This window comes from Suncus etruscus, chromosome 17 (genome assembly GCF_024139225.1).
Source record: "Suncus etruscus isolate mSunEtr1 chromosome 17, mSunEtr1.pri.cur, whole genome shotgun sequence".
NCBI lineage: Eukaryota > Metazoa > Chordata > Mammalia > Eulipotyphla > Soricidae > Suncus > Suncus etruscus.
Window position 1 is genome coordinate 18,437,419 of NC_064864.1, and position 25,865 is coordinate 18,463,283.

Sequence of the window (25,865 nt, forward strand, 5' to 3'; positions counted from 1 at the left end):
TTAATTTTATTAACTGTGGCCTTTATCTTTAGAAAAACATTTTAACTCAGGCATTTAGACTTAGGAGAAAGGAACGCTTGTAACAACAGAGAGACAGCCATAAAAACCTAAGGGAAGGTAGGGCTGCATATTTATCCCAAGGGATGGAAGGGGGGGGGGGGAACCGTTCTGCTCGCTGAAATCTTTTCTATTTATGGGTTTGTTACGCAGGAGCAATTCCTGCAGCACCTTACCCCTGGTTGATTCAGTGCCGCTGGGTAGAGCATTCTTTTTTTCTGAATCAGAGCTGGAATCTGGAGCTGCGGAGGTAGAACCGGCCGCAGCGTTCATAGCCTGCAGCTACGTGTGCTTTTTGCTCGCCCGCACTTTGCCCCACGGGGGGCCGTGGGGGGTGCAGGCGTACGAGAAGGGAGTGGCGGCGGGGGTTAGCAGAAGTCAGTTGCCGCGTGTGGAGGAGCTGTAACACAGACTTTGGAGAGCAACTTTTAGGTACAGAGCTGCTGACAAGCTGGGATTTGGAAAATGTGTGTTGCGCCTTTAAGAGCTTACGCCTGCCCGCCGGGAAGAGTTTAACAGCGCAGGAAAAAAAAGCGGCGGGCTTTTTTTTTTTTTTTTTTTTGATTAGCACAGAGGTTGCAGCGGCAGAAGTGAAGGTGAAGGGTTAAAGGAGGGAGGAAACTGAGAGATTTAAAGTGATAGGGAGCTCAGGAACACTAGATTTCTGGCAAACATCATGAACAAAACATTAAGAAATTACAAATATCTTTTTTGGTAACCTCTATGTCTGTGTTTCAATTCAGACTGTATATCTTAAATGAATTTAAGCTCAGTACTCAACATAGCACCCATGGTAGCGAATCCAATGGGTGAATACTCAATGCGGCACCCATGGTAGCGAATCCTATGGGTGAAGCCCCAAAAGCCAATCAGGGGCAGCGGGGGAACAACTTGAAAAACTGCAGTTTATTTGTTAAGGCTGACTCGTTTCTACGCTTACCCTGATGAGGTATTTTCTGCGTTTTACGAAACGGCTCCGGACACGCCGCCCTTGTAGTCGTTCGAGTGTGGCGGTGGTCTTCGGGCCCAGCGTTGGGCGCCAAAATGCGGGGTCCTGCAAGCCCCCCGGAGGGGCCCGGCCAGCGGGAATCAGTTGAGAGGCTCACGGACGACCGCACCTTTATTTAGCAGGGCTAGAAGAACAACCACACCTGTAAAAAAATCTAAGAGAGGTTAATAATAATGACCTTTGGCGATCAGACTGTTCAAAGGTGTCTTTATTGGGGTTCTGCATCTCTTATATAGAGAAGGAGAAGGGGGCAGGTAAAAGATGGTGTCAATCATACATTTTGGCGCGAAAGCCATGAAACAAAGGCAGTAAATCATTTTCCAGAAGGGAGGGAGAAGCAGTGACAATCTTGCAAGCACTCCTAAATCAGCAGCTTTCAAGGAATTGCCCTATGACCCTAAAGTAGGGCTTGTAGCCCACTTTCCGGAACTCTCAGCAGTTTTTATGGTGGGGCAAGCTTTGTTGAGGAGGTTTAGCTATTAACTCAGGAATGTAAATTAAGGGGAGACTTGGCTCCATGGTAACAGGCAGTGTCTTCCTCCCCTAGGCTGAGAAGTTACTTATTACTTGAAGGTTGCCTTTTTCCTGTTGGTATATGGGCTTATAGCAAACAGCACTTAGCACTGAAAAAATGGCAGGGAGTTTTGCAAAAGTAACCACTGAGTCAGTCACGGTAGCCAACAATCTATGATTTTTAAACTATTTTTCCCCATCAAATTAGCCTTCCTGTTCTTCAGGACATTGATGGTTTTTATATTGTTCCTCTTGAACTCATCCCATAATTCTGTTGTATGCTGTTCATTTTTTTAAGGCTATTTTTCATCTTCTGTTGTTTTCGGTAACTCCTTGAACTTTTCTACAGGTACTCTTAATTTCTATTGAATTTTTTATATAACCTACAATACTCAAGGGGTCAGTTCCTGGCTTTATAAAACTACCTTTTGATATTGATTTTTTTTACTTCAAGAAGTGTTTTTTTAATTTTGTTTTGTTTTTTGTTTTGTTTTTTGGCCAAACCTGTTTGATGCTCAGGGGTTACTCCTGGCTAAGCACTCAGAAATTGCCCCTGGCTTGGGGGGAACATATGGGATGCCGGGGGATCGAACCGTGGTCCTTCCTTGGCTAGTGCTTGCAAGGCAGACACCTTACCTCACTGGCCCCAGAAGTGAAGATTTTATTTTCTATTTGTTTCTTAATGCATTCAATTTATTGTTGCTTGTCTTAGATGAGTAATGCAATTTTTTTTCTATACTAAGACTTTTTGGAAAAGTGAGATTTGTATATTGTTAAAGCTAGATTTTTAGGTCACTTTTAATTTACCTTCAGTTTATGTTTCTCCCATACCAAAATTATTTTAAGCATAAGAATATGAAAACCCAAGAATCTACCAAGAGATGAATAGATAAACAAAATATGACATATATGTTTAATGATAAATTATGCATCCATAAAGAAAGAAATTTTCACATATGGTATCAAATGAATGAACATTGAAAACATCATACTAAATGAAATAAGCAAGTTACAAAAGAGCAAATCTATATTTCCACTTGTAAAAAGTTCTTAGCGTAGTAAAATACATATAAACAAAGTCATATAGTGCCCACCACAAATTCAGAAAGAAGACTCATTGTCTACATAAGTTAAAGTTCTGGAGGCAGGAGATTGTACATACATTACAATATCATGTATTTAATGGCACAGAACTCTATTTAAAATGACAAATGAAAAATCCTATGTTACATATATTTCACCACAATGAGACCATAAGTATGAATTTGTGCTTCAAAGTAGAACTGTTACAAATACATTGGCTTTAGAATGAAGCAAACTGAAGTATGAATCCTGACTACCTATCAACTGATGTATATGATTAGACAAGTTATTCCCAGACTCTTGATTTTCTCCTCTGAAGATGTATTACAGAATTAAACAATCAGATAATACTTAGGATCATATCCAGAAGTGCTCAGGGATTACTCCTGGCCCTGTGCTCAGGGATCACTGGCAGTTTTCAGAGGATCATACATGATACTGGGAATCAGATGGGAAGTGGACTTACTATCTCTCAGGCTCTTGAAATCTTAATGCTATCAACTCTGTTTTTTATATGTAGATATCAGATGTGGTGCTTTCTCAAGATGATGCTTTTCATCTTAACTTTTAGAATTAATACTGGTGCCTTTGGAAGAAATATATTTATGAATCCTGAATCAAAAATGAACATTGTAAGTTGCCCAACTGCTAAACTGTTTACAATAACAGGAAATTGTATTTTTGAATTTTGGGACTATAAAAATACAAGCAAAGTCAAATTATAATTTGATGTGGGTCAACTAATATTTCTCATGTAATATTCAACAGTGCAAAATATTTCCTTTTTAGGTAATCTCTACGGTATGTATATATATATATATATATATATATATTCATGTAGAGAGATCCTATAAGTTCTATTATACACTTAAACATAGATTTCAAATATAATATTAACTATGCAAATACATGAAAACACAGAAATACACTTATATTTAGTTATGTATATAAAAGTATAAGTGATTATTAATTAAAAATGGATGAGATAATTATTAAAATATCTTCTTGAGAAGTCATTTGTTTTTTTGTTTTATTTGTGAATACCTAGTGTATAAAGTTGGTATTCAGTATATATTCTATTATTACTATGATTGAATCAATGAAAAAGATCTAATCTTGAGAATACAAAATAATTACAAATGGTTAGGATCTTAATTGGCTAGCAAACATTTAAATTATTTGTTTTTTTTTCTTAGAGTCAAATTATTTCTCACTGGGGTTACCCAAATGAAAAGTATGATGTTGTAACTGAAGATGGATACATCCTTGGTCTTTATAGAATTCCATATGGGAAAGCAAACAGTGACAAATCAGGTAATATTTAATCTAGTATAAATTGCTGCTGTGGAGGAACTGAAATTAATTTTTGCAGTTTTCTTATTAAGTATAAGATAAGTAAAAGGATTTAAAAATAATTGAAAAATTGGGGCCAGAACAGTGGCGCAGTGGTCTGATGTTTACCTTGCACACTGCTGACCTAGGACAGACTACAGTTTAATCCCCCAGAGTCCCATATGGTCCCCCAGTGTCCCATATGGTCCCCCAAGTCAGGAGTAATTTCTGAATGCATAGCCAAGAGTAGCCTCTGAGCATCACCAGGTGTGGCCCAAAAATAAAAAAAAATTTTGAAAAATTACCTTCCACATATCTGTACACATGCCTCAAGGAAAGATCAAATCCAAAAAGATCAAACCATATAAGATCAAATGAGAGATATTGTACTTTATTGACAAAGGAAACAACGGTAATGTGACACAAGTGAAACTCTGTCAAACTGAAAAGTTTCTTCACTGCCAAAGAAATGACAACTAAAATGAAAAGACATCTTACTTAATAAGAGAAATTATTTTCATACCATATATCTTATAAAGCACTAACATCTAAGAAACAAAAATACTCTACAACAACAACAAAAGTAGCTGCTGGGAGAGGAGCTAAATGGGTGCTTCCTCAAAGATAAATGATGAAAAACAGAGGAGAAAGTCTTTATCGGAAATTATTATCAGGGAAATGCAAAACTAAGCAATAATAAGATAGCACTAGCCTAGAATAGACCACGGTTAGATCTCCCGGCATCCTGTGTGATTCCCCCAAGCCAGGAGTGATTTCTGAGCACATAGCCAGGAGTAACCCCTAAGCTTCACCAGGTGTGGCAAAGAAAACAAACAAAAAAGATAAAACCAAAACTAGCCCATCCTCTATGGAAAGCATTATGGGGACTTAAAAAAATCACTTAAAATAGAACTAACACAAGACCTAGTGATCTTACTGCTTGATATGTATTCATCAAAACATTAATTCCAAAAGGTATTTGAATGACTGTGTTACATTACTATGTATAACATATTCTATCAACAACCCAAGTGTCAAATAACAAATAAAACAGATAAAGAAAAAATATATATATAGTCAAGGAAATATGGGTATATATAATGGAGATATATATTAATTTAAAAATTAGAGACTAATTCTCTAATAGCTTCCTATTCAATTTTTTGTGAAAAATACTTTTTCTTTGTGTTTACATATTTATATTTTAGGGTGGTCATACCCAGTAGTATTTGGGGGTCTCTCTCAGTGCTGTGTTTATGGTGGTTCTTGGGGATCCATGTGCTGCTGGGAATCTAACCCAAGCCTCCCATATGCAAAGCATGCTCACAAACACTCAATCCATTGATTACCGGAGTAGAGATAGTGGGTAAGGCACTTGACTTGCATACAGCCAAGCAGAGTTTCGTCCTGGAGCTCCATTAGAGTGATCCCTGAGTGCAAAACCCTGACCACTTCTGAGCATTACCTAAAAAAAAAGTGTAATGGAGAAGCTGGAGATATAATAAAGAGACTAAAGCATGTGCCATGCATGCAGCCAATGCCAGTTTGACCCAAAGCACCACCTAGGGTCTTCTGACTACCTCTAAGAGTAACCTTTGAACATAATGCTAAAAGAAGCCTCTAACTACTGCCAGGTATGAGCTGAACCCCAAAGAGAATGGTGGAAAAATAAGTTGTTCCTCCTAGTGTTATTTTTGTGATTCACTTTACTCATGGATGTCAATTCTCTAGAATCTTTTTGTTAATAGGATGTTGAGGCTTAAAATGCTCAAAAGATAATAACATTATTCCATAGGATTTAAGAATGCCTGAAAAGTTTTCTTTATCATAAGGATTCTTTGGTATAGTAAGAGCAAAGGGATCATGTTAATAATAGTCTTACAGCTCCTTATTTCATACAACAATAGGTACCTTAGGATCAACAAGAGTATAGCGTAAAATGCATGGGGGGGAAAGGGTTAAGATCCTAGATTTGCTGATTACTAACAGAATATGTAACTGATTATTTTTGTTTATTCATCTAATTGTCTAATGGAAAGCCAGGGATGTTATTTTTCTCCTATATTTTTTCCATGACAAGATTAAAAAAATTTTAAGAGTTTTTTTTAAGGTGCTGGAGATACAGTACAAAGAAGGACACTTAGTTGCCCTTAAATTAAGGGCACATAACTTGAGTTGGATCCCTGACATTCCATATGATCCTCATAGGCACACACTCTTTCCCAGCACCACCAAGAGTAATTCTTGAGTGCAGAGCTAGGAAAACTTCTTAGCATTGATGGATGCAGCCCCAAAACAAAAACAATAACAACATAAAGAAGATTTTCTTACATTATATGCCATCCTCTCAAGTTCTTATTTTAAACATTAAGGTACACTTCAGCAAAGACATTAAGTTGAAACAATTTTAATCAGTGTAATCTGGATCCTTTTGAAGGTCATATCTGTTAAAAGAGAAATGTTAACACAGATTTAACATAATTACAAAAATTAATCTTGAGGGTATAATTTAATTTTTCAGATACTGTTCTAAAAGGCTTTTTGATGTGCTTTAAATACAAGTAACTTAAGAGTTCTTAGAAGCCATAGACAGATTTATTAGGAACTACTTACAGGAGAAAGTTAATTGGAAGTCAAGATAGGGTGGAAAGGATATAAAGAAGGCCATAATTCATTAGAAATATTATCTCAGAGGACTCTTGAATCCAAGAATTGAAATACAGAGATAGTCTGACCATAAAGTTAGAAAGCTTTTAGCATCCATATGAGCTATGCATTGTTATACTTAGAAAGACTCCTAATCTTTCTATGGCTTCATTTAGCTGGAATCAGTTCTACAGAAAAAAAGGATGTGATAAACATTTGAAAAGCAACCCTTACAATAGCTAAGAGACTAGCACAGGTTTAGCAAACAAAATGTTGACTCCTTTGTTTTATACTTAAGAAGATTTTATCAGATCTTGCTTTTCCAGGGTTCTAATAGAAAGAATTCCTGGGAAAATTTCTAAGAGGAAATGGTTAGTGAAGCAAATATGCTATTGAAATTGATCCTAAAACTATAATTGACACTCACAAATCCATTGTCAATATCCTGCTGTTACAACAGATTAGGTCAATTATGTGGTTCCTCTTTGGTTATTTTTAGTAGTATTTCTTAGGTCAAGTTCCCTAGATGTAGAGCCTGTGAGAAGTAAGTGTACATGATTTATTGAGAATATCATGGAAAAGACAGTAGGAAAGCAAGGTTGGGATAGCTAGTGGAGTTGAATTGTGGAGACCCAGGGCATAAAGTATATTAGATTCAACTTTGAATCACAGGAATCAGTCTTTTGTACTATTGTAATCACCTGACATAAAAAGATAGGCTATCTTCTTCCTCCTCCAGAGTGAGAGCTATCTTTTAACCATGAATGCCAAAAGCTTCCCCTGATAGTTGTACATACTTGGCAACTAACTTAATAGCTAAAGAATAGACTTGTCAGTCTAGTTAGTGGGTTTCAAGCAGGATACCATCAGCATCTGTCTAGTAGATAGCAATGATATGAATTGTGTGTAAATGACAGGTTGGTGCTGAATTTACTTCTGAGCTCACTATTCAAAAACTTATTTCTCAAAATCATGAGTGTTAAGAGTAAGACTCTAGGAACTCCATACGATGATGAAACTGATTTTCGTGATAAATTTGCCCTTGAATAACATGAATATACAATGTTTGATGACATGAAAAAAAGTTGGAAAATCATGTAAATAATGCAGTATGGTAATTAAAAGTTGTGCCTTGGATGGGAGCTATAGAACAGTGGAAGGGCCTTTGCCTTGCATGTGGCTGACCTCTCACATGGTCTCCAGAGCCTGCCAAGAGTAATTTCTGATTACAGAACCAGGAGAAATCCCTGTGCACCCAAAAACCTGGGGGAAAAAGTTGTGAGTGCCTAAATTACTATTAGGTATTTGAATAATTGCATCTTTACACATTTTTACATGTAAAGTGGAATGTTCCTTGTTGTCCACCTGATCATTTGAAAAAAAAATCCACCAGTGAGTCCATATATTAATCAAGTCTGATAGACAGTAGTAGCAAGCATTAGTAACTTACCTTATGTATCCAATTTTTTTGGAATCCCCTGAATTGTCAAGTCTTAAAAGCTTGTACTTCGAATGACATTTTTATCTACTTTGCTTGTTTCTCCCTAGATCAGAGACTTGTTGTTTACTTGCAACATGGGTTGTTTACAACTGCCAGCTGCTGGATTTCTAATCTACCTAACAACAGCCTGGGCTTTATTCTGGCAGATACTGGTTATGATGTATGGATGGGGAATAGCAGAGGAACAACGTGGTCCAGAAAACACGTGCGCCTAGATACAAATTCTGAAGAGTTCTGGGCATTCAGGTACAAATAATATCTTTTATCATTTTGAATTAAAAAAATCACATAAATTTTCTCTTATTAACTCAGTGTTTTTCATGTACAATATGCATCATTCTAGTATATATTTTTGTCTGTTAGTTAATGAGTGCTTGCTTAATTTGAAATTCATTTCTTCAGTTTTAGCTTTGGTTAACTAAACCCCCGTCCTTGATCTTTAACTCTATAGTCCAGTTTTCCTTTCAATATTTAGAATAAACAAATACACCTTTATAAAATTAGTTGTGACTGTTTTTATTTCCTTGACATTTTGTTCCCTCAGAAGTTTTTCCTCAGTTGGGACAGTACATTATAGACCTTGATCATTCTCAATGAAATAGCTTAATTTATTTTTCTACTCATCTTTTTCAAACATTGATATAACATTAGTAGACATGTGTTTTCTTTTTTAGTTTTGATGAGATGGCAAAGTATGACCTTCCAGCATTAATTAACTTCATCGTGAACCATACTAAACAAGAAGAAATATTTTATGTAGGCCATTCACAGGGTACAACTATTGGTATGTCAAGGGAAAATATTGCTAACATTCTTTAATTATATTTTATAGTTTGTAACCATACTTACTGAATTATGCATAAGTTTATAGGCTTTACCAATGGGTAAGAGTTTCATGATTTTTAGAATTGAAGGTAAATTTGAAACATAGTATAGCCATATCCTGGAGGCTTACATTCTGCATTAATTCTGCATTTCTAGTTAAAAAGAAAAGCGTTGATTATATAAATAAGGAAGGTTGTTCTTTTATATTTTCCTAGTGTATAAAAGCTAAATATCTATTTTAAAAGGAAATCAAAATAACTATCATTTATTATAAAAGTAGAGGGTAAATAATCATTTTATTTTTAAAAATATAACAAAGGGCTTAGAAACAAGAGACTTGGGAAGGTTACATTGTTTTGCATTTAGAATGGATTAAATTTAAGATATGCATGAAAATGAGGAAATTCAAGCTATGCTTAAAGACTAAAAATGAACATTTCTGTTCTTTTTTAGTTCACACAACACTAATTCCTCTAATTTAGAACCATTTTCAGAAGAAAATTTGTTCTAAAAAATAGCATACGTCCTTTCATAGTATTGTAAACTTATTTCTACTTTGAAAGGAAGAACAGGGCATTTTATAATAGAAACAAAAATGTACGATATACTTCATTCTAGTATATATTTTTGTCTGTTAGTTAATGAATACTTGCTTAATTTGAAATTCAAATGTGTCTGTAAAAGAAATTTATTAAGATGTCATTAAAGGGAGACTGAGCAATAGCACAGTGGGTAGGGCATTTATTTGCCTTGCATGCCACCTACCCGGTTCCAATCCCCAGCATACCATATGTCCCCCTCCCGCCAAGTTTGCCAGGATTGATTTCTGAGTGCAGATCCAGGAGTAACCCCTAAGTGCCACAGGATATGGCCTAAAAACAAACAAACAAACAAAGATGTCAAAAAGGGAAAATTGGGGGCAGAAGAGCAAGTGAGTAGGGTGTTTGCTTTGCACACAAACCACCGGGGTTTGATCCTCAGTATCACATATGGTTCTCTAAGACTGCCAGGAGTAATTCCTGAGCACAGAGCCAGGAGTAACCCCTGAGCACTGCCAGCTGTGGCCAAAAAAAGGGGGAAAATTTTACCTTTTTTAATATAAATGATGATCAGCCCCCCAAGCACAGAGCCAGGAGTGGCTTCTTAGTATTGACACCTGTGGTCCCCAGACAAACCAACGTTTGTTTGTTATCCATAAGATAAATGTTTAGTATTCTTTGCATGAGGGACAGAGTAGATTTAAAATAGGTTAATAAGGATCATAAAAACAACTTGAATGTGTTGAATCCTTTACAGAAAGATTAAAACTCATCTCTACAAAAGTTCATCAACTACATTTTTTACTATTTTTTATATAAATGTGGAACATTGTTTTTGGTTTATGAAACTACCATGTGAACAAAATTATTTGCTGGTTAGTTATTATCACTCACAGTCATACACTATTTTTTTTTTTTTACCAGACCCGGCAGTAAGGGTTCACCCCTTCCTCTGCTCAGGAATCAGTCTTGGTGGTACTCAGGTATTAAATTTGAGCAAACACTTAAGTTTTCGAGCAGTGCCTTATACATACTTTTTCCAGCCTTATTCATTTGTTTTTAATCCTAACAATTATTATGTTGAAATTAAAATGTATGTATTGGGGGGTAGGCAGTGTAGAGTTTATGTAACTCTATAGCTTATGCTTTGTATGTACCTGCCCCCATCAAGATATCTGGCACAGTGGTCTTCTGAGCACAAAACCAAGAATTCATGAGCACCACTAGACATAGCCCTGATCTCCCTAAAATTAAACCAAACCAAAAATAAATGAAAAGCAGGTCTCACACTTGGTTGTCAATAAAAATTGAGTTATGTTAGATAAGTGAAATGAATGAACAAATTAATTTTTCAGACCCCCTGACCGGGAGTGTAGAGACAGTGTTGGTGAGCTCTGAGCACCAACGGGTGTGGCCCCCAAACAAACAAAATAACAGATGAAGAAAGACTCACTCAGACATTTCCCCAGCTTCACCAACTTGACTGCTGATTGGGTGCAGGGTCTCATGTCTCATGTGCCTCTGAGGCATCATTGAGAAGGGAAGCTGCAGCTCAGACAGACCTGCCACAACCAGGCTAGCACTCTTACCTCTGGCCAGATGCCAGGCCCTCCTAGCCCCAGCCAGGTCCATGTCCTCCTTCATAAAGGCTTCTGCCCTGTAGGGACTGCATGTGCATTTGGGCAAAACTCAGAACCCCCAAAGCTGAGGTCAGGCTACCAGGGCCCTGATATTCCCAGTCTCAACTTAGAGTCTTGCTTGCATTGACAAGGAGGTTGGAAGGAGAGGGAGTAGGGAGTGTTCAGGGATAGGATGGAGGTATGTTTCTGCCTCATGCTAACTTGATTCTTGGTGCCATATAGAACACCTAGGTGCACTCTGCAAATCTGGAGTTCTGGAACACTACAAGGGCTGGGGTTTAAGGTACAACCAGGTAACCTGAGCCCCTGAACACAACTTGGGAGATGCCCCAAGTTTGATTTAACTTTTATTAACCTTAGTGTTATTTCTAACATGCTAGTAACTGCTTTAAAAATCTACACCCTTTCTTTCAGCTTTAATAACGTTTTCAACCATGCCCAAGATTGCCGAAAGAATCAAAGTCTTTTTTGCCTTAGCACCAGTTTTTTCCATTAAACACATACAGATCCCAGTAGTTAAAATTGCATACAAGTTGAAGACACTTATCCTGGTATGTTATTATTATATGTGACTCATAATTCCAAGTGGTCTAAAAATAAAATATATTCAAAATCGTGATTTTCTGAGGACAGAGGACTGGAGGTGAATAAATATAGTAAACAAACTAAATTATATGGCGAAGGATGGAATTGAACTTTTGTTTTGGAATTGGATTTTATAGGCAAAAAGTGTGTTACATATAGATTTTATGTGTAAGAATTATATGTGAGGCATATAGTACTACAGTACAGTTACTTTATAACATATTTATAATCAAAGCAGTTTTGACTGTTCATATAGCAGCATGAATTAAATTTTAAAAGTTTGCAATAGAGGGCCAGAGCAATAGCACAGCAGTAGGACATTTCCTATGCTTGTGACTGGCCTGTGATGGCCCTGTATTTGATTCTCAGCATCCCATATGGTCTCTGGAGCCTGCAGGAGAGATTTTTGAGCGCAGACCCAGGAGTAACCACAGAGTACAGCCGGATGTGACCCAACACCAATTAAATAAATAAATTTTGCATTAGAGATTTTTATTTTGTTCCTTAAAAAAAAATATCTATTTATAGCCTCAGACATCTCATCGTGAGATCAAACCCAGTAAACAAACCACCTGCTTCAAGTACATCTTGCTTCAAATTTTGTTTGTAATTTAAATTGCTGTGATGTTGCATTCAGTTGTAAACATAGTGAGCTCAGATAATTTCTTGATCTTTCAAAGATAGATTTAATATACATTTATTTTTACAGGCTATTTCTGGCAAGAAAGAGTTTTTACCTAACAATTCATTTAAACAATTTCTTAGTTCAACTTTATGTCCACTAAAAATTTTTCATAGAATTTGCCATAATATCTTATTAATAATGGCTGGAAGTCATTCAAACAACATAAACATGGTGAGAACAAATTGTATTCAAATTTTATATTTTGCTAATGTTTTGAACAAAAATTGAATTTTCTTTTCTATTTTTGAAAGTTGAAGTACATTAAAATTATATATTCTAATTTTTTGGAGCTTAAGGTTTGGAGTTTTAGGTGTTAGGTTTTAGGTTTTGAATGAATTTTGGTTTGTAGGGATACCAAAACAACTTTTAAAATATATAAGCATCCACATCCACCACCAAAGTACCAAAATCATTTGACTGTGTTTATTGAATCTCCTTTAATTCACATCCATTCTGATAATCCCAGGTCTTCATTCAGAGGTCAAGAATTTCTCTTATTTAGTTTATTCTTTTCTCTTGCTTTGTTTCTTTATAGCCCACAAATGACTGAGATCATCCAGTATTTGATTCTCTCGTTTTTAAGTAATTTTGCTAAGCATGACCTTTTAGAATTCCTTCTATTTTTTTTTTTTGAAAAATGTAAGATTTCATCATTTTCTTTTATCAGGGCACTATTTTTTAATTAGAATATTTAGTAAATTTACTTTCTATGATTCCCAATTATTTTAAATACTGCTAATATTAGATTTATGACTATCATGTTGCTGTGTGTAATTTTAATTGTCTCCTTTTTTTTTTTTTGGTTTTTGGTTTTTGGGCCACACCCAGCAGTGCTCAGGGGTTACTCCTGGCTGTCTGCTCAGAAATAGCTCCTGGCAGGCCTGGGGGACCATATGGGACACCGGGATTTGAACTAACCACCTTAGGTCCTGGATCAGCTGCTTGCAAGGCAAACACTGCTGTGCTATCTCTCAGGGCCCAGTTGTCTCCTTTTATTACTAATTTCTTACTTCTGTGTTAATCAAGAGTGTTTTCTCTCTGTGGTTTCTGTCTTGACACTTCTTTTGTGCTTTCAAAGAGGAAGTTATGTATATAGATACTCAGTCACATTTTCTTCATTATGGGACTGTGAGCACATTATTTGGAAATTAAATAAAAATGAAATAAAAAATGTTATACTAATGCAAAAGTGTGCATTTAATAAGCACATATCAAATACCTGGTCATTAATGTAATACAACTTATTTTTAATGTCATAGAGTCGTTTGGATATGTATATGGTACAAAATATAGGAGGAACATCTGTTCAAAATATGATCCACTGGAGTCAGGTATAACTTTTAAAATGCCTTTGTATATGGTTCTGCCTACAATTTCATGATTTATTTAGTTATTCTAGGAATCATCCATTGCCCCAGAATGGTAAATGTAGACTATAATAAAATTATCACTTATTTGTATATGTGAGTTTTTAGTTTAATAATGCCTGACTATCATAATTAAATACCCATTAACCCAAGAAATTATCGGAGCAATATTAACATTTTTTGTGTTTCATTTGAAAATGTGTAACATTTCTCATTTAAGAAAGTGTCAATTTGGAACAATAAACTAGGTATCATTTTGTTCTGGGAACCACACCCAACAATACTCAGGGGTTAATTTTTTTGTTTTGTTTTGTTTTGGGGGGGTCACACCCTGAAGTGCTCAGGGGCTACTCCTGGCTCTATGCTTATAAATCGCCTCCAGCAGGCTGGGGGACCATATGGGATGCTAGAATTTGAACCACCATCCATTTGCATGCAAGGCAAATGCCCTACCACTGTGCTATCTCTCCGGCCCCAGGGGTTACTCTTTATTCTGCACTCAGAAATGACACAGGAAGTGCTCAGGGGAACATATAGGATTCTGGGAACCAAACCTGGGTCAATGCCTTGCCCTATTTCTCCAGACCCTAATCAGGGTGCATTTTTAATAACATGATTTATCTCAATTTTGCCAATAAAACTCATTTTTTTCATTTTATTTTTTTATTTGGGGGCACACCTTCTTTCCTGGAGGTGGTATTTATTTTATTTTATTATTTTATTTTATTTTTTGTTTTTTGGACCACACCCTGTGACGCTCAGGGGTTACTCTTGGCTATGAACTCAGAAATCACTCCTGGCTTGGGGGACCATATAAGATGCCTGAGCATCACCAGGTGTGGCACAATAACCAAATAAATAAATAAAAATATGTCTAAATTTCTTAATGTTGTGAATCAATATGCCCTCAATAATATACATTTATGTGTACATATATAAATAAGTATTAAAGAAAACATTAAATATGCAAAAGTTAAAAACATAACTTACTTGACAAAAGCAACTCAAACTAGTTTTGTAAAACACTAGTATGAAAAAACTAGTATGAAAGAAACAAACTAATACTAGTTTTCTTGATATCTAATTTTTCTCTTCTGCTAAATTGTGAACTCTTTGAGATTCACTAGCAAGTTTATCAAAATGTTCGCTTTGTATTTCTAAATTCAAAATTTATAGCACATGTTGGTGTTTAAGAAAATATAGTGATTTAATGCAATCCCTCTAAGAATATCCATGGCATTCTTCAAAGAAGTGGGCTAAACACTCCTGAAATTCATTGGAATAATAAACACCTATGAAGGGTTCTTGGGAAAAGAAATATGGGAGGTATCACTTTCCCCAACTTTAAACTGAATTACAAAACTATAGTCATTAAAACAGCATGGTATTAGAATAAAGACAAACCCTCAGATCAATGGAATATACTTCAGTATTCAGAGAATTTTCCCCAGACAGACAATCAATTAATTTTTGATAAAGGGTCAATAATTGCAAAATGGAGCAAGGAAAGCTTCTTCAACAAGTAGTGTTGGGACAACTGGTTAGCCACATGCAAAAAACAAAACAAAACAAACAAACAAAAAAAAAACTCAGACCTCAATCTAACACCATGCACAAAGATAAAATCCAAATAGATTAAATATCTTTATATAAGACCCAGAACTATAAGGTATATTGAAAAATGCATAGGTAAAACACTTCATGACATTAAGACTAAAGGCATCTTCAAAGAAGAAACATCATTCTCCAAACAAGTGGAAGCGGAGATAAACATATAGGACCATATTAAGCTGAGAAGCTTCTGCATCTCAAAGGAAATAGTGACTAGGATACAAAATCACCCCACGGAATGGGAGAAACTATTCACTTAATACCCATCAGATAAGAGGATATTATCTAAGATGCACATGGTACTGACAGAACTTAACAAGAAAAAAAGCATCTAATTCCATCAAAAAATGGAGAGAAGCAATGAACAGACACTTTCTCAAAGAAGAAATACAAATGCAAAAAAGGCACATGAAAAATGCTCCACATAACTAAACATCAGGGGGATGCAAATCAAAACAACAATGAGGTACCATCTCACACCACAGAGACTGGCACACATCACAAAGAACAAGAATAATCAGTGTTGGTAGGGATGTGGAGAGAAAGGAACTCTCATTCACTGCTGGTGGGAATGCCGTCTAGTCCAGCCTTTGTGGAAAACAATACGGAGAGTCCTCAAAAAACTGGAAATTGAACTCTCATATGATCCAGCTATACCACTCCTAGGGATATAGAAACACAAAAACAATACAAAAATTCCTTTCTCACACCTATATTTATTGCAGCGCTATTTATAATAGTTACACTACGGAAACAACCTAGATGTCCTTCAACAGATGAATGGCTAAAGAAACTGTGGTACATATTCACAATGGAATATTATGCAGCCACTAGGAGAGATGAAGTCATGAAATTTTCCTACACATGGATGGACAGGGAATCTATTCTGCTGAACGAAATAAGTCAGAGGGAAAGAGATAGACACACAATAGTCTCACTCATCTATGGGTTTTAAGAAAAATAAAAGACATTATTGTAATAATGCCAGAGACAATAGAGATGAGGGCTGGAAGGATTGGTTTAGGATGTGAAGCTCACCACAAAGAGTGGTGAGTACAGTTAGCAAAATAACTACACTAACAATTACCATGACAATGTTAATGAGTGAGAGAAGTAGAATGCTTGTCTTGAATACAGTCAGGGGGTGGCTGGAGGAAGGAGATTGGGGAGCATTGGTGTTGAGAATGTTTTACTGGTGAAGAGAGGTGTTCTTTTTATGCTTGAAACCCAACTACAATCATGTTTGTAATCAGGGTGCTTGGACAGTTTTTAACAGTATCTCAGAGACAAGAGAGATGAGGCCTAGTAGGTGCAGCTCAGGACATGAAGCTCATCACATAGAGTGATGAGTGCAGTTGCAGAGATGACTACACTGAAAACTATCATAACAATGTGAATGAATGAGGGAAGTAGAAAGCCTGTCTCGAGTACAGGTGTAGGGGGTGGGGAGGAGGGAGATCTGGGAAATTGGTGGTGGGAATGTTGCACTGGTGAAGGGGGGGTGTTCTTTACATGACTGTAATCATACAACTATAATCATGTTTGTAATCACGGTGTTTAAATAAAGATAAAAAAGATATTATTTAAAAAATAAACAAGAACAAAATAAAAGAATATATAGATTATTTCTAGTGATAACAGAGCTTAAAACTAAGATTTTTTTTGTGTGTTTTCATAATTTTAATGGCTTTTATCAAGTACTTACTATGTTACTTCCATGTTTATGTTTTTTATATATATGTATATACATAAAAGAGTACTCCTGTCTCTCTTAACCTAATCTTAAGGAGCAGATATAAATAGATACTAAACAATCAGCATCACATCTAATTAAATTACAGAGAGAGGATAAAAAAGTGATAACAGGAAGAAATATATCAGACAAATGAGATTAGGCATGATGGGTGGTGAGTTACCATACTAATTAGATATTCTAAATTATGTGTCAATGATGCGATGGCATCTGAGAAAAGATTTAAAGGAGTTGAAATTCTCTTTGTTAGGAAACTTTCTTAGTTAAAAACATTTCCAATTATTTATATACTGCCTAGTGGACAGTATGGGTAAAGTGACTTAAACTCAAAACAAATAATAGTTACGATGTTGCAGATGCTAACAATAAAGAATAAAGCAAGAGATGGTTTCTGGTATACATGAATGAATCATGTTGTTTAAAAGTAAATAGTGAAGTATCATCTGTTCTTAATCTAAATATGAACTTTGACCTCTGTTGATAAAGCCCAGGATTTCTGGTGTAGCCTGATATTACTTTCAAGTATAAAGGAGGTAGTCAATGACTATGTAGGTAAATGTGCCTCTATATAAAGATGATAGAATCAGGGGCTGGAGACATAGCACAGTGGTAGGACATTTGCCTTGAATGCAGCCGACTGGGATGGACCCAGCTTTCAATTCCCTGCATCCTACATGGTCCCCTGAGCCTGCCAGGAGCGATTTTTTAAAAAAATACTTTAAAAAATATTTAAAGACCCATGGTTTACAAAGATATTGATATTTGAGATTTAGGCCATCACCAGTGCTCCCACACGCCATCAACCTCTTCCACCTACCCTCTCCCTTGACAGGTACATGATAAATTTTAGTGGTTTCAGCTTAGATCTCATGTTTTCAGTGTTGTTGAGTCTGTGCTTTGGATTTTTTAACTGCTTTTTAAAAATAATTTAAACACCATGGTTACAGACATAATTGTTCAGTCATAACAAGAACTTCTTCCTTCACCCATTCAACCTTCCTATCACCAATGCCCCCATCTCTTCCCTCCCCACCCCCACCTGGATTCAAAACAGGCTTTCTACAACCCCTCACTCATTGATACTGTTATGATAGTTCTCAGCATAGTTATTTCTCTAACTGCACTCAGAACTCTTTGTGGTGAGCTTCATATCTTGAGCTGGTCCTATCGGCCCTCAACTCTGGGAATTATCTCAATGTCTTTAAGTCTTCTTAAAGCCCATAGATGAGTGAGACTATTCTGCATCTGCATACCAAACAGTAAAGATATATATGAAATGAATACTAACTTGTGACCACTATTAATAAATAAAAAAGTATTTACTTTTTAAATTTTTCCTTTCAGCTTTTAAATTCTACTCAATTGAAAGCTTTTGACTGGGGAAGTCCTGCTCAGAATATCTTACATTATAATCAGGTACGCAATTACATTTAAACTAAAATAATTTTCTTGATTAGCTGAGATGATTTTGCTATAGATAAAGTCTCATCTTTAAAATTCAAGAATATAGTAACACCATGAAAAAGACCAACATATGAAGATCCTGTTGATTTATCTCCATTCTGTTACAGTCATCCAAAGGGACCTTTTCATGTTCCTTGTTTAATTGAAAACAACTGTCTTGGATAATCCTATAAAAATCATCAGATAGTTTAATAATCTTTTCTCAAGAGCAAAAGTTTTGTGTTTATAAGAAGCATTGAATATATAATACTCCTATGCTTGCTTACATAAAACATAAAAGGAAAATAAAAGGTGCATATAGTTTTTGACCCTGGAAGATAAGACAGATTCATGTGATAATTATGAAAAATCATTTAATTATATGTGATTTTATATGAGCTTTTTACAAAAGTCTTGAATTTTTCATCTAGTGATATCTCTCTACTTCATAACATTGCTTCTACATCATATTTTTCTTCCACGGCTAAACTCCATTCTAATGTGCTTTGCTCATACAAAGTAAAAGTAAAAACTAAGATAAAAGTCAATACTAACAAATTTGACTTTTCTTACCAAGATTAATCACTAGTTTCCATATTAACATATTAACAAGTTGGTCCAGAGAACATAAGAGGCTCTTGCTTTGGAAGGGGCTCACCCTGATTTAATTCCTAGTTGCAATGGTTTCCCCAAACACTGCCAGGAGTGATTGCTAATACAGAAAGAAGAATAATCTCTGAGCACTGCTAGAGTCAAAACCTATACTCCAAAAGACCTTCCAAAATATATTAACAGTTACATCATCAAAAAAGTATTTGTTGGGGCTGGAGCGATGGCGCAGTAATAGGGCGTTTGCCTTGCATGCAGCTGACCCAGGATGGACCGAGGTTCCATCCCCCGGCATCCCATATAGTTCCTCAAGCCAGGAGTGATCTCTCAGTACATAGCCAAGAGTAACCTCTGAGTGACACCGGCTGTCCCTCCCCCCAAAAAGTATTTGTTTAAAAAATTTTTATGCTTTATGAATAAAACAAATGACTTCTCTGGAATGTCTGAATATTCAGATTTAGATAAAACTTTGATTTTAATTTCATTTATTTTAATATAATATTATATCTATTCTTCTATAATAAACATTTTACTCATATTATTAAAATTATTTATTTATCATGTAAGCATTAATAAAGATCATTTCCTGTGAAAACTCTTATTTTTCATATTATTCATTTCTGTTTAGAAAACTCCTCCAATATACAACGTGTCAGAAATGAGTGTGCCAACTGCAACTTGGAGTGGTGGAAAGGATTTGTTGGCTGATTCTGAAGATGTTAAAAATTCACTTTCTGAAATTAAATACCATATTTACCATAAAACAATTTCTTACTACAATCATCTAGACTTCTTGTTTGGATTAGATGTATTTAAACAAATTTACCTTGAAATCATTAATATTATTGAAAATAATATATAAAATATCATGGTACTCTGTGGTGAAGTATCTTTATAATTTATATTAAAATCATCAATTTTTCTAGTTATGTGTGTTTTCAGTTAGTCTGTATGTTCCAGTTAAAGTCTGTATTTTCCCCAAATATGTATTTTCTTAAAACAATTTAATGTAGGGGCCGGAGCAGTGGCGCAAGCGGTAAGGCCTTGCCCACACTAGCCTAGGACAGATTGCGGTTGGATTCCCCGGCGACCCAGGATTGATCGCCAGGAGCGATTTCTGAGTGCATAGCCAGGAGTAACCTGTGAGTGTCACCAGTGTGGCCCAAAACCCCCCCAAAAAATATGTAAATAACTTGTGATTTACAAAGTTAAGTTTTATAGTTGAATTTTAAACATACAATGTTTCATCACCAAACCAAAGTGGATTCCATTTTGACTAGCAGGATTTTTTTTAACATATGACACAGCTTTTGCTCACTATCATATATGTTTGGTACTTTTATTAGAATGATAACTTTTGTTAATAAAATAATAAAGTACTAAGAACAAATACATAACTATAGATATCTCAATAATTCACAAATATTAATATACAAATATGCCACTAAAACAATAAATGAAATTAATTTTGACAATGTACTTTATATAATGCATATTCTATGTTGAACCTGTCAGGAAATATAATAAATGATGTTATCTTACTGATAACAAAGTATCATAAAGCTATTTTATTGCAATCAACCTATAATTTAATTAATTACCAATAACTAAAACTAGAATCCAGAGAGATGATTAATATGTTACATACTTGGACCCGGTTTCAAATAAAGCAGGAAATTGTACAAGTTACACAAATCATATAGAATTTGTTTCAATTGCCTATCAATACCAGTTTGGGGGTTTTATTTTTTAAATATGGTGGAGGTTCCTCACAGGAATGCTTTACTTTTATCAAATACAAGTCATTTTACTTCTCAAAATTAGTATGATTCTTAAAGAACAAATTTATCTGAAATTGTCAAAGAAAAAAAAGGAAATGTAATAGCTTACTGGGTCAGAACAGTTATTTTCATTGAGGTTTTAATAATTGAATGCTTCTGGTCATAGGGAAATGAATAATTCAGATATGGAAATTGTAGAACAAAAGCATTTGTTTATAAGTAATGGCTAGCTAAAAATATAGTGAAATGTAGTGTGAAGGAGTGAAGTGTGACATGACAGAATATAGAAAATAAAGCCACTTTGGATAAGAAACTCAATAATTTGATCATCTGGTGATCTGTTTTGAAAGGAACAAAAAGAACAGTAGCAAAGAACTGCATTGGTTAATCTTGAATTTTTATTTTACAAGAAATAAATCTTAGGTTTGCTCTTCAAGTCCATGCTCTCTCTTGAATATATATCTTGGTTATCTCAATGCTTGCCTACTTCTGTTCCAGAGAAACCAATGTTCCCTTCTCTCCCCTCACATATTTCTAAATAAGTTTCAATAAAACTATCTTGCCTCACACAAAAAAGGAAAGAAATAGAGCTCAACGATTGTTTTTATAGCTTTGCCCACCAATAAACACTATCACTACAAACAGAACTTGTCAAACTGTACCACGGCCTGAGAAAAAAACTTAAAGCAAACTAAAAAAAAAAAATATATATATATATATATGTATATATATATATATATATATATATATATTTGTCAACTTTAGTGATGCTGATATCTGAAGTAGTATGACTTTTGTGTGATAAATAAGTGGGGGAAAACAATATTTTTCACCATAAAGTGTCTAAGATGAACAGCTTTTTACTCTGCGTGTGGTGTGTGTGATAATCAGAGACAGAGATGTATGTGGGATTCACTGCTGTGCTCAGAAATTAATCCTGGCAGATTTAGTGGACTATAAGGGATGCCAGGTATCCAACCTGGATTGGCCATGAGCAAGGCAGATGCCCTTCCCACTGTGCTCCTTTCGTACCCTTGTCTGAAATCTTATATTTATTACAAGGAAGCATTTTCTTTTTTTTTTTTTTTTTTTTTTTTTTTTTTTTTTTTTTTTAGTTTTTGGGCCACACCTGACGGTGCTCAGGGGTTACTTCTGGCTGTCTGCTCAGAAATCGCTCCTGGCAGGCACGGGGGACCATATGGGACACCGGGATTCGAACCAACCACCTTTGGTCCTGGATCGGCTGCTTGCAAGGCAAACGCCGCTGTGCTATCTCTCCGGGCCCTCGGAAGCATTTTCTTTTAAAAAAATGCTGGTCTCTAATTCATTTTCCCCACCAACACTAAAGTATAAATATTGTACATATGTTACATACGATAGGGACTAAAAAGCTCCAGTAGTAGCACACATGCCTAGCAGGCACAGGAGCTGAGTTGGGTGTTCTACCACTCCATACTGCACCCCACTGCACCTTGAAAAATAGCTCAGGTGACACCCACACAGTGCTGGATCCAAGCATTGCCTCTAAGTGGCTGATCATTAGCAGAACTGATGCAATTAGAACTCTTCGAATAAAGATAATGACATTTTTGTGAAATCTATGCGCAGAGACTATTGTTTAAAAATTAAATTTTAGGGTACATAATGTAAGGTTTGGATATGCCTGTGTAAGGATCGGGAAAATCCATAATATAAAAAAAAATGCCAAATTCTCTCCATATTGTTTTAGAAAGTTAGAATAATCTTAATGGAAATTCTAGCAGTGTTTATGGAGATTGAAGTTTGGCAAATATTTAGAACCAGGTTTCTGATGTTTTTTGTGTGTTTGTTTTGGTGGATGGACCCAAATCCAGCTAGATTGAAAACTTACTCCTGGTTCTGCAAACAGTAGTTAGTCCTGGGGTGCTTGGAAGTTCCATATACTGGGTTAGTTGTGTGTATTCTCTATACTGTCTAACACCTAAAAATTTAGAGTCTTATTATAATTTTTAATGTCCAAAGTAATCAAGACTCTTGAATAGTTAGAATAAAATATCAGGACATACTCTTATTTTAAGGTATATTTTAAAGACAATCATTAATACAAAGATTTACTATTCAAAAATAGAAGAGACTATATAAATATACATATATAAATATTTTATTTCTGACAAAGTCAGTGCTTCACGTAATTGAAAAAAAGACATTTTTAATAATCCTGTTGAATTATTTGAATATCCATGTAAAAAAGTTTGAAACTTGACTGTTACCTCATTACATGAATAGGTTTTTCACATATATATATAAAAAGATAAATAATGAAGGGATTTTTTTTGTTTGTTTGTTTTTGGGCCACACCCGGCATTACACCTGGTGATACTCAAAAGTTACTCCTGGCTATATGCGCTCAGAAATCGCTCCTTGCTCGGGGAACCATATGGAATGCCCAGGATAGAACCAGGTTTATCCTGGGTCAGCAGCATGCAGAGCAAACACCCTACCACTGCACCATTGCTCTGGCCCCAAATAATGAAGTTTTTAGAAGGAAATAGGAATAGTCTTATAATCTTGAAATACATTGATATTCTTGAATTAGGCACAAGAATGCTAAATATAAAATAATAATTCTGTATATTAAAACAAATTCTGCTTACCAAAGAAGCTAATATAATTTAATTTATTATGGAAAGTTGTAACTATAACACATGTAAATGAAATTAATTCCAATCTGTAACACAATAAATACATTTCTACAGGAAAGGATAAACTTACTAGGCCTTGGGAAACCTGAGTAGACACTTTCAAGAAAAACTTTGAGAGACCCTATTCTGGGGTATCAGTGAGATTGCCCATAATAGTTGTTATTAATATGTCTTATACTAAAACTCATTTCATTCATATTTGCCCTTAAGCATCAACAAAAGAAGAGTTAAGGTATGGTGGAATGTGGAGTTTATGTTTGCAAGATATTTTAAGTTTATGGTAATTCTGTGCCTTAAACTTCCAGGCTAACCTGCATACTCAAATATAATGAGCAATTTAAAAATATTTTATAATCCTCTATAACCAAAACCTAAATATTATATATTGCAAAAGGTATATAATATATTTATTTGTATAATAGTATCTATGCAGTTTTCATACTTTATGTCAGAGAATAAAATAGGATATAAAATTTTGGTTGGTTGTGAAGAATTGGTTGAAAGATGTTTCTGAAACAAAATATGAAAGTAAATTTTAATTTTCAGTTTCCTGAATTTAGCAATGACACTGAATATTTTTGTAAAATCCAACTGAGTAGTGCTCCAAGGGGCCCCAGAACTCTCCCTTTGGTGCTCAGCGCTGGCATTCAGATTTGTCTGTTCCAGTGGGACCTGAAGGGCCACCCCAAAAGTCCCACATAGAACAAAGGATTCAGCAAAGGGTTTTGTACAGGTCGGCATGTGTTCTGTCAGTGATCTCTCTTCCTCCTCCCCCAGTTGTCTTTTAAAGTGTCTGAATTATTGTCAGTATTATTATTGAAGAATTGATAAGACAACTTTAATCATTATTAAAGATCATAGAAAAAGAATACAGTGATGGGTGATGCTTATAAAACTTATTTATAAGTACTGAAGGAGCATATAATTTATGATTCAAAACTGAGTATGTTCAGTGGACATTAGTAGCAAAAAATAAAATATCAAATGCTAGGAGCTGCATAAATATATAATATTTTAAAGCATTGTTGGTAAAAATATCGACAATCTTTTTAAACAAACCGTAATTATATGATAGAAATTATTTTAAGAAACAAGCTAAATAGTGTGTGGCATGTATTAACAAGTAGGAGACATATACCCAAATAAAATATTTTTTCAATATCTAAACTTGTTTTAGTAAAAGTTGTAGAAAATGTTTTTTTGAGTCAGAATTAATATTCAATGAAATATAAAACTCGAGATTCTGTAATTTATATTGATTAACTTAGAAATAAATGTCGATATTTTGAAAAATAAAATAATGTTCTACTTCCTGTATAGTGGTTAATCCTCAGATTTTAGATGTTTCCTTGGAGGTCGATGAGAGCACTGTAAAATTATCAAAATTAAGAGACAGACAGAATTACAAACCGCAAAAGAGGTATAGGCAACTATCAATAGTGTTACTTTAAGAAGATGATGGTGGTGGGGCCGGCGAGGTGGCGCTAGAGGTAAGGTGTCTGCCTTGCAAGCACTAGCCAAGGAAAGGACCACGGTTCGAGCCCCTGGCGTCCCATATGGTCCCCCCAAGCCAGGGGCAATTTCTGAGTGTGTAGCCAGGAATAATCCTTGAGTATCAAACAGGTATGGCCCAAAAAAAAAAAAAAACACAAAAACAAACAAAAAAAAAAAAAAGAAGAAGAAGAAGATGGCGATAAAGGGACTGGAGCTATATATAGTACAACATGTAGGACACTCACCCTTCATGTGACAAGCCAGGGTTTAATGTTTGGCTCCATACCTTAAGCTTGAGTAGGAATGATCTCTGATTACAAAGTCAGGAGTAATCCCTGAGCACTGCTTAGTATAGCACAAAAACCAAACCAAACACTAAATGCTTGATACAGCTGGAATCTTTTGTTATTTCTTTTTAGATTTCCTCTTTGACCCAGCTGTTATTAAGGAGCTTGTTGTTCAGTCTCTAGGTGTTAGAGTTTCTTCACGTGTTCTTTATGTAATCAATCTTTATTTCATTGGCATGTGCTCTGATAAGAATGTGGTCTGATATGATTCTTATGTTTTTGAATTTTTGCAACACGTCCTAAAATGTGATTGATTCTAAAGAATATTTCATGTGCACTAGAGAATAATGTGTAGTCAGGTTTTTGAGTATAAATACATTAGTCCCAGATCTTCTAGTCTTTCATGTAGGTTATGTCTTTATTA

The 25,865-nt window shown here is 35.1% G+C and overlaps 1 protein-coding gene across 2 annotated transcripts; it reads left to right on the forward strand.

Moving 5' to 3' along the window:
- The first annotated feature begins 3,187 nt into the window (after window positions 1-3,187).
- Window positions 3,188-20,060, forward strand: LOC125995093 (lipase member J-like). Of its 2 annotated transcripts, XM_049764644.1 has the most exons (9): window positions 3,188-3,294; window positions 3,859-3,976; window positions 8,189-8,387; window positions 8,816-8,925; window positions 11,560-11,696; window positions 12,440-12,586; window positions 13,675-13,746; window positions 18,491-18,562; window positions 19,827-20,060. In XM_049764644.1, exons 1-9 carry the CDS (start codon window positions 3,190-3,192, stop codon window positions 20,058-20,060), a joined length of 1,194 nt encoding a protein of 397 aa, XP_049620601.1. In that variant the 5' UTR covers window positions 3,188-3,189. The 2 variants fall into 2 exon arrangements, with proteins under 2 accessions (XP_049620601.1, XP_049620602.1); XM_049764645.1 differs by lacking the exon at window positions 12,440-12,586.
- The last annotated feature ends 5,805 nt before the right edge of the window (window positions 20,061-25,865 follow it).

Excerpts from the sequence above, each read along its gene's own strand:
- LOC125995093 (XM_049764644.1), top strand. The coding sequence starts at position 3,190 with ATGTGGTGCTTTCTCAAGATGATGCTTTTCATCTTAACTTTTAGAATT. Across the intron at positions 13,747-18,490 it reads ATATGATCCACTGGAGTCAG|CTTTTAAATTCTACTCAATT; the intron begins GTATAACTTTTA and ends TTTTCCTTTCAG. Across the intron at positions 18,563-19,826 it reads ATATCTTACATTATAATCAG|AAAACTCCTCCAATATACAA; the intron begins GTACGCAATTAC and ends ATTTCTGTTTAG.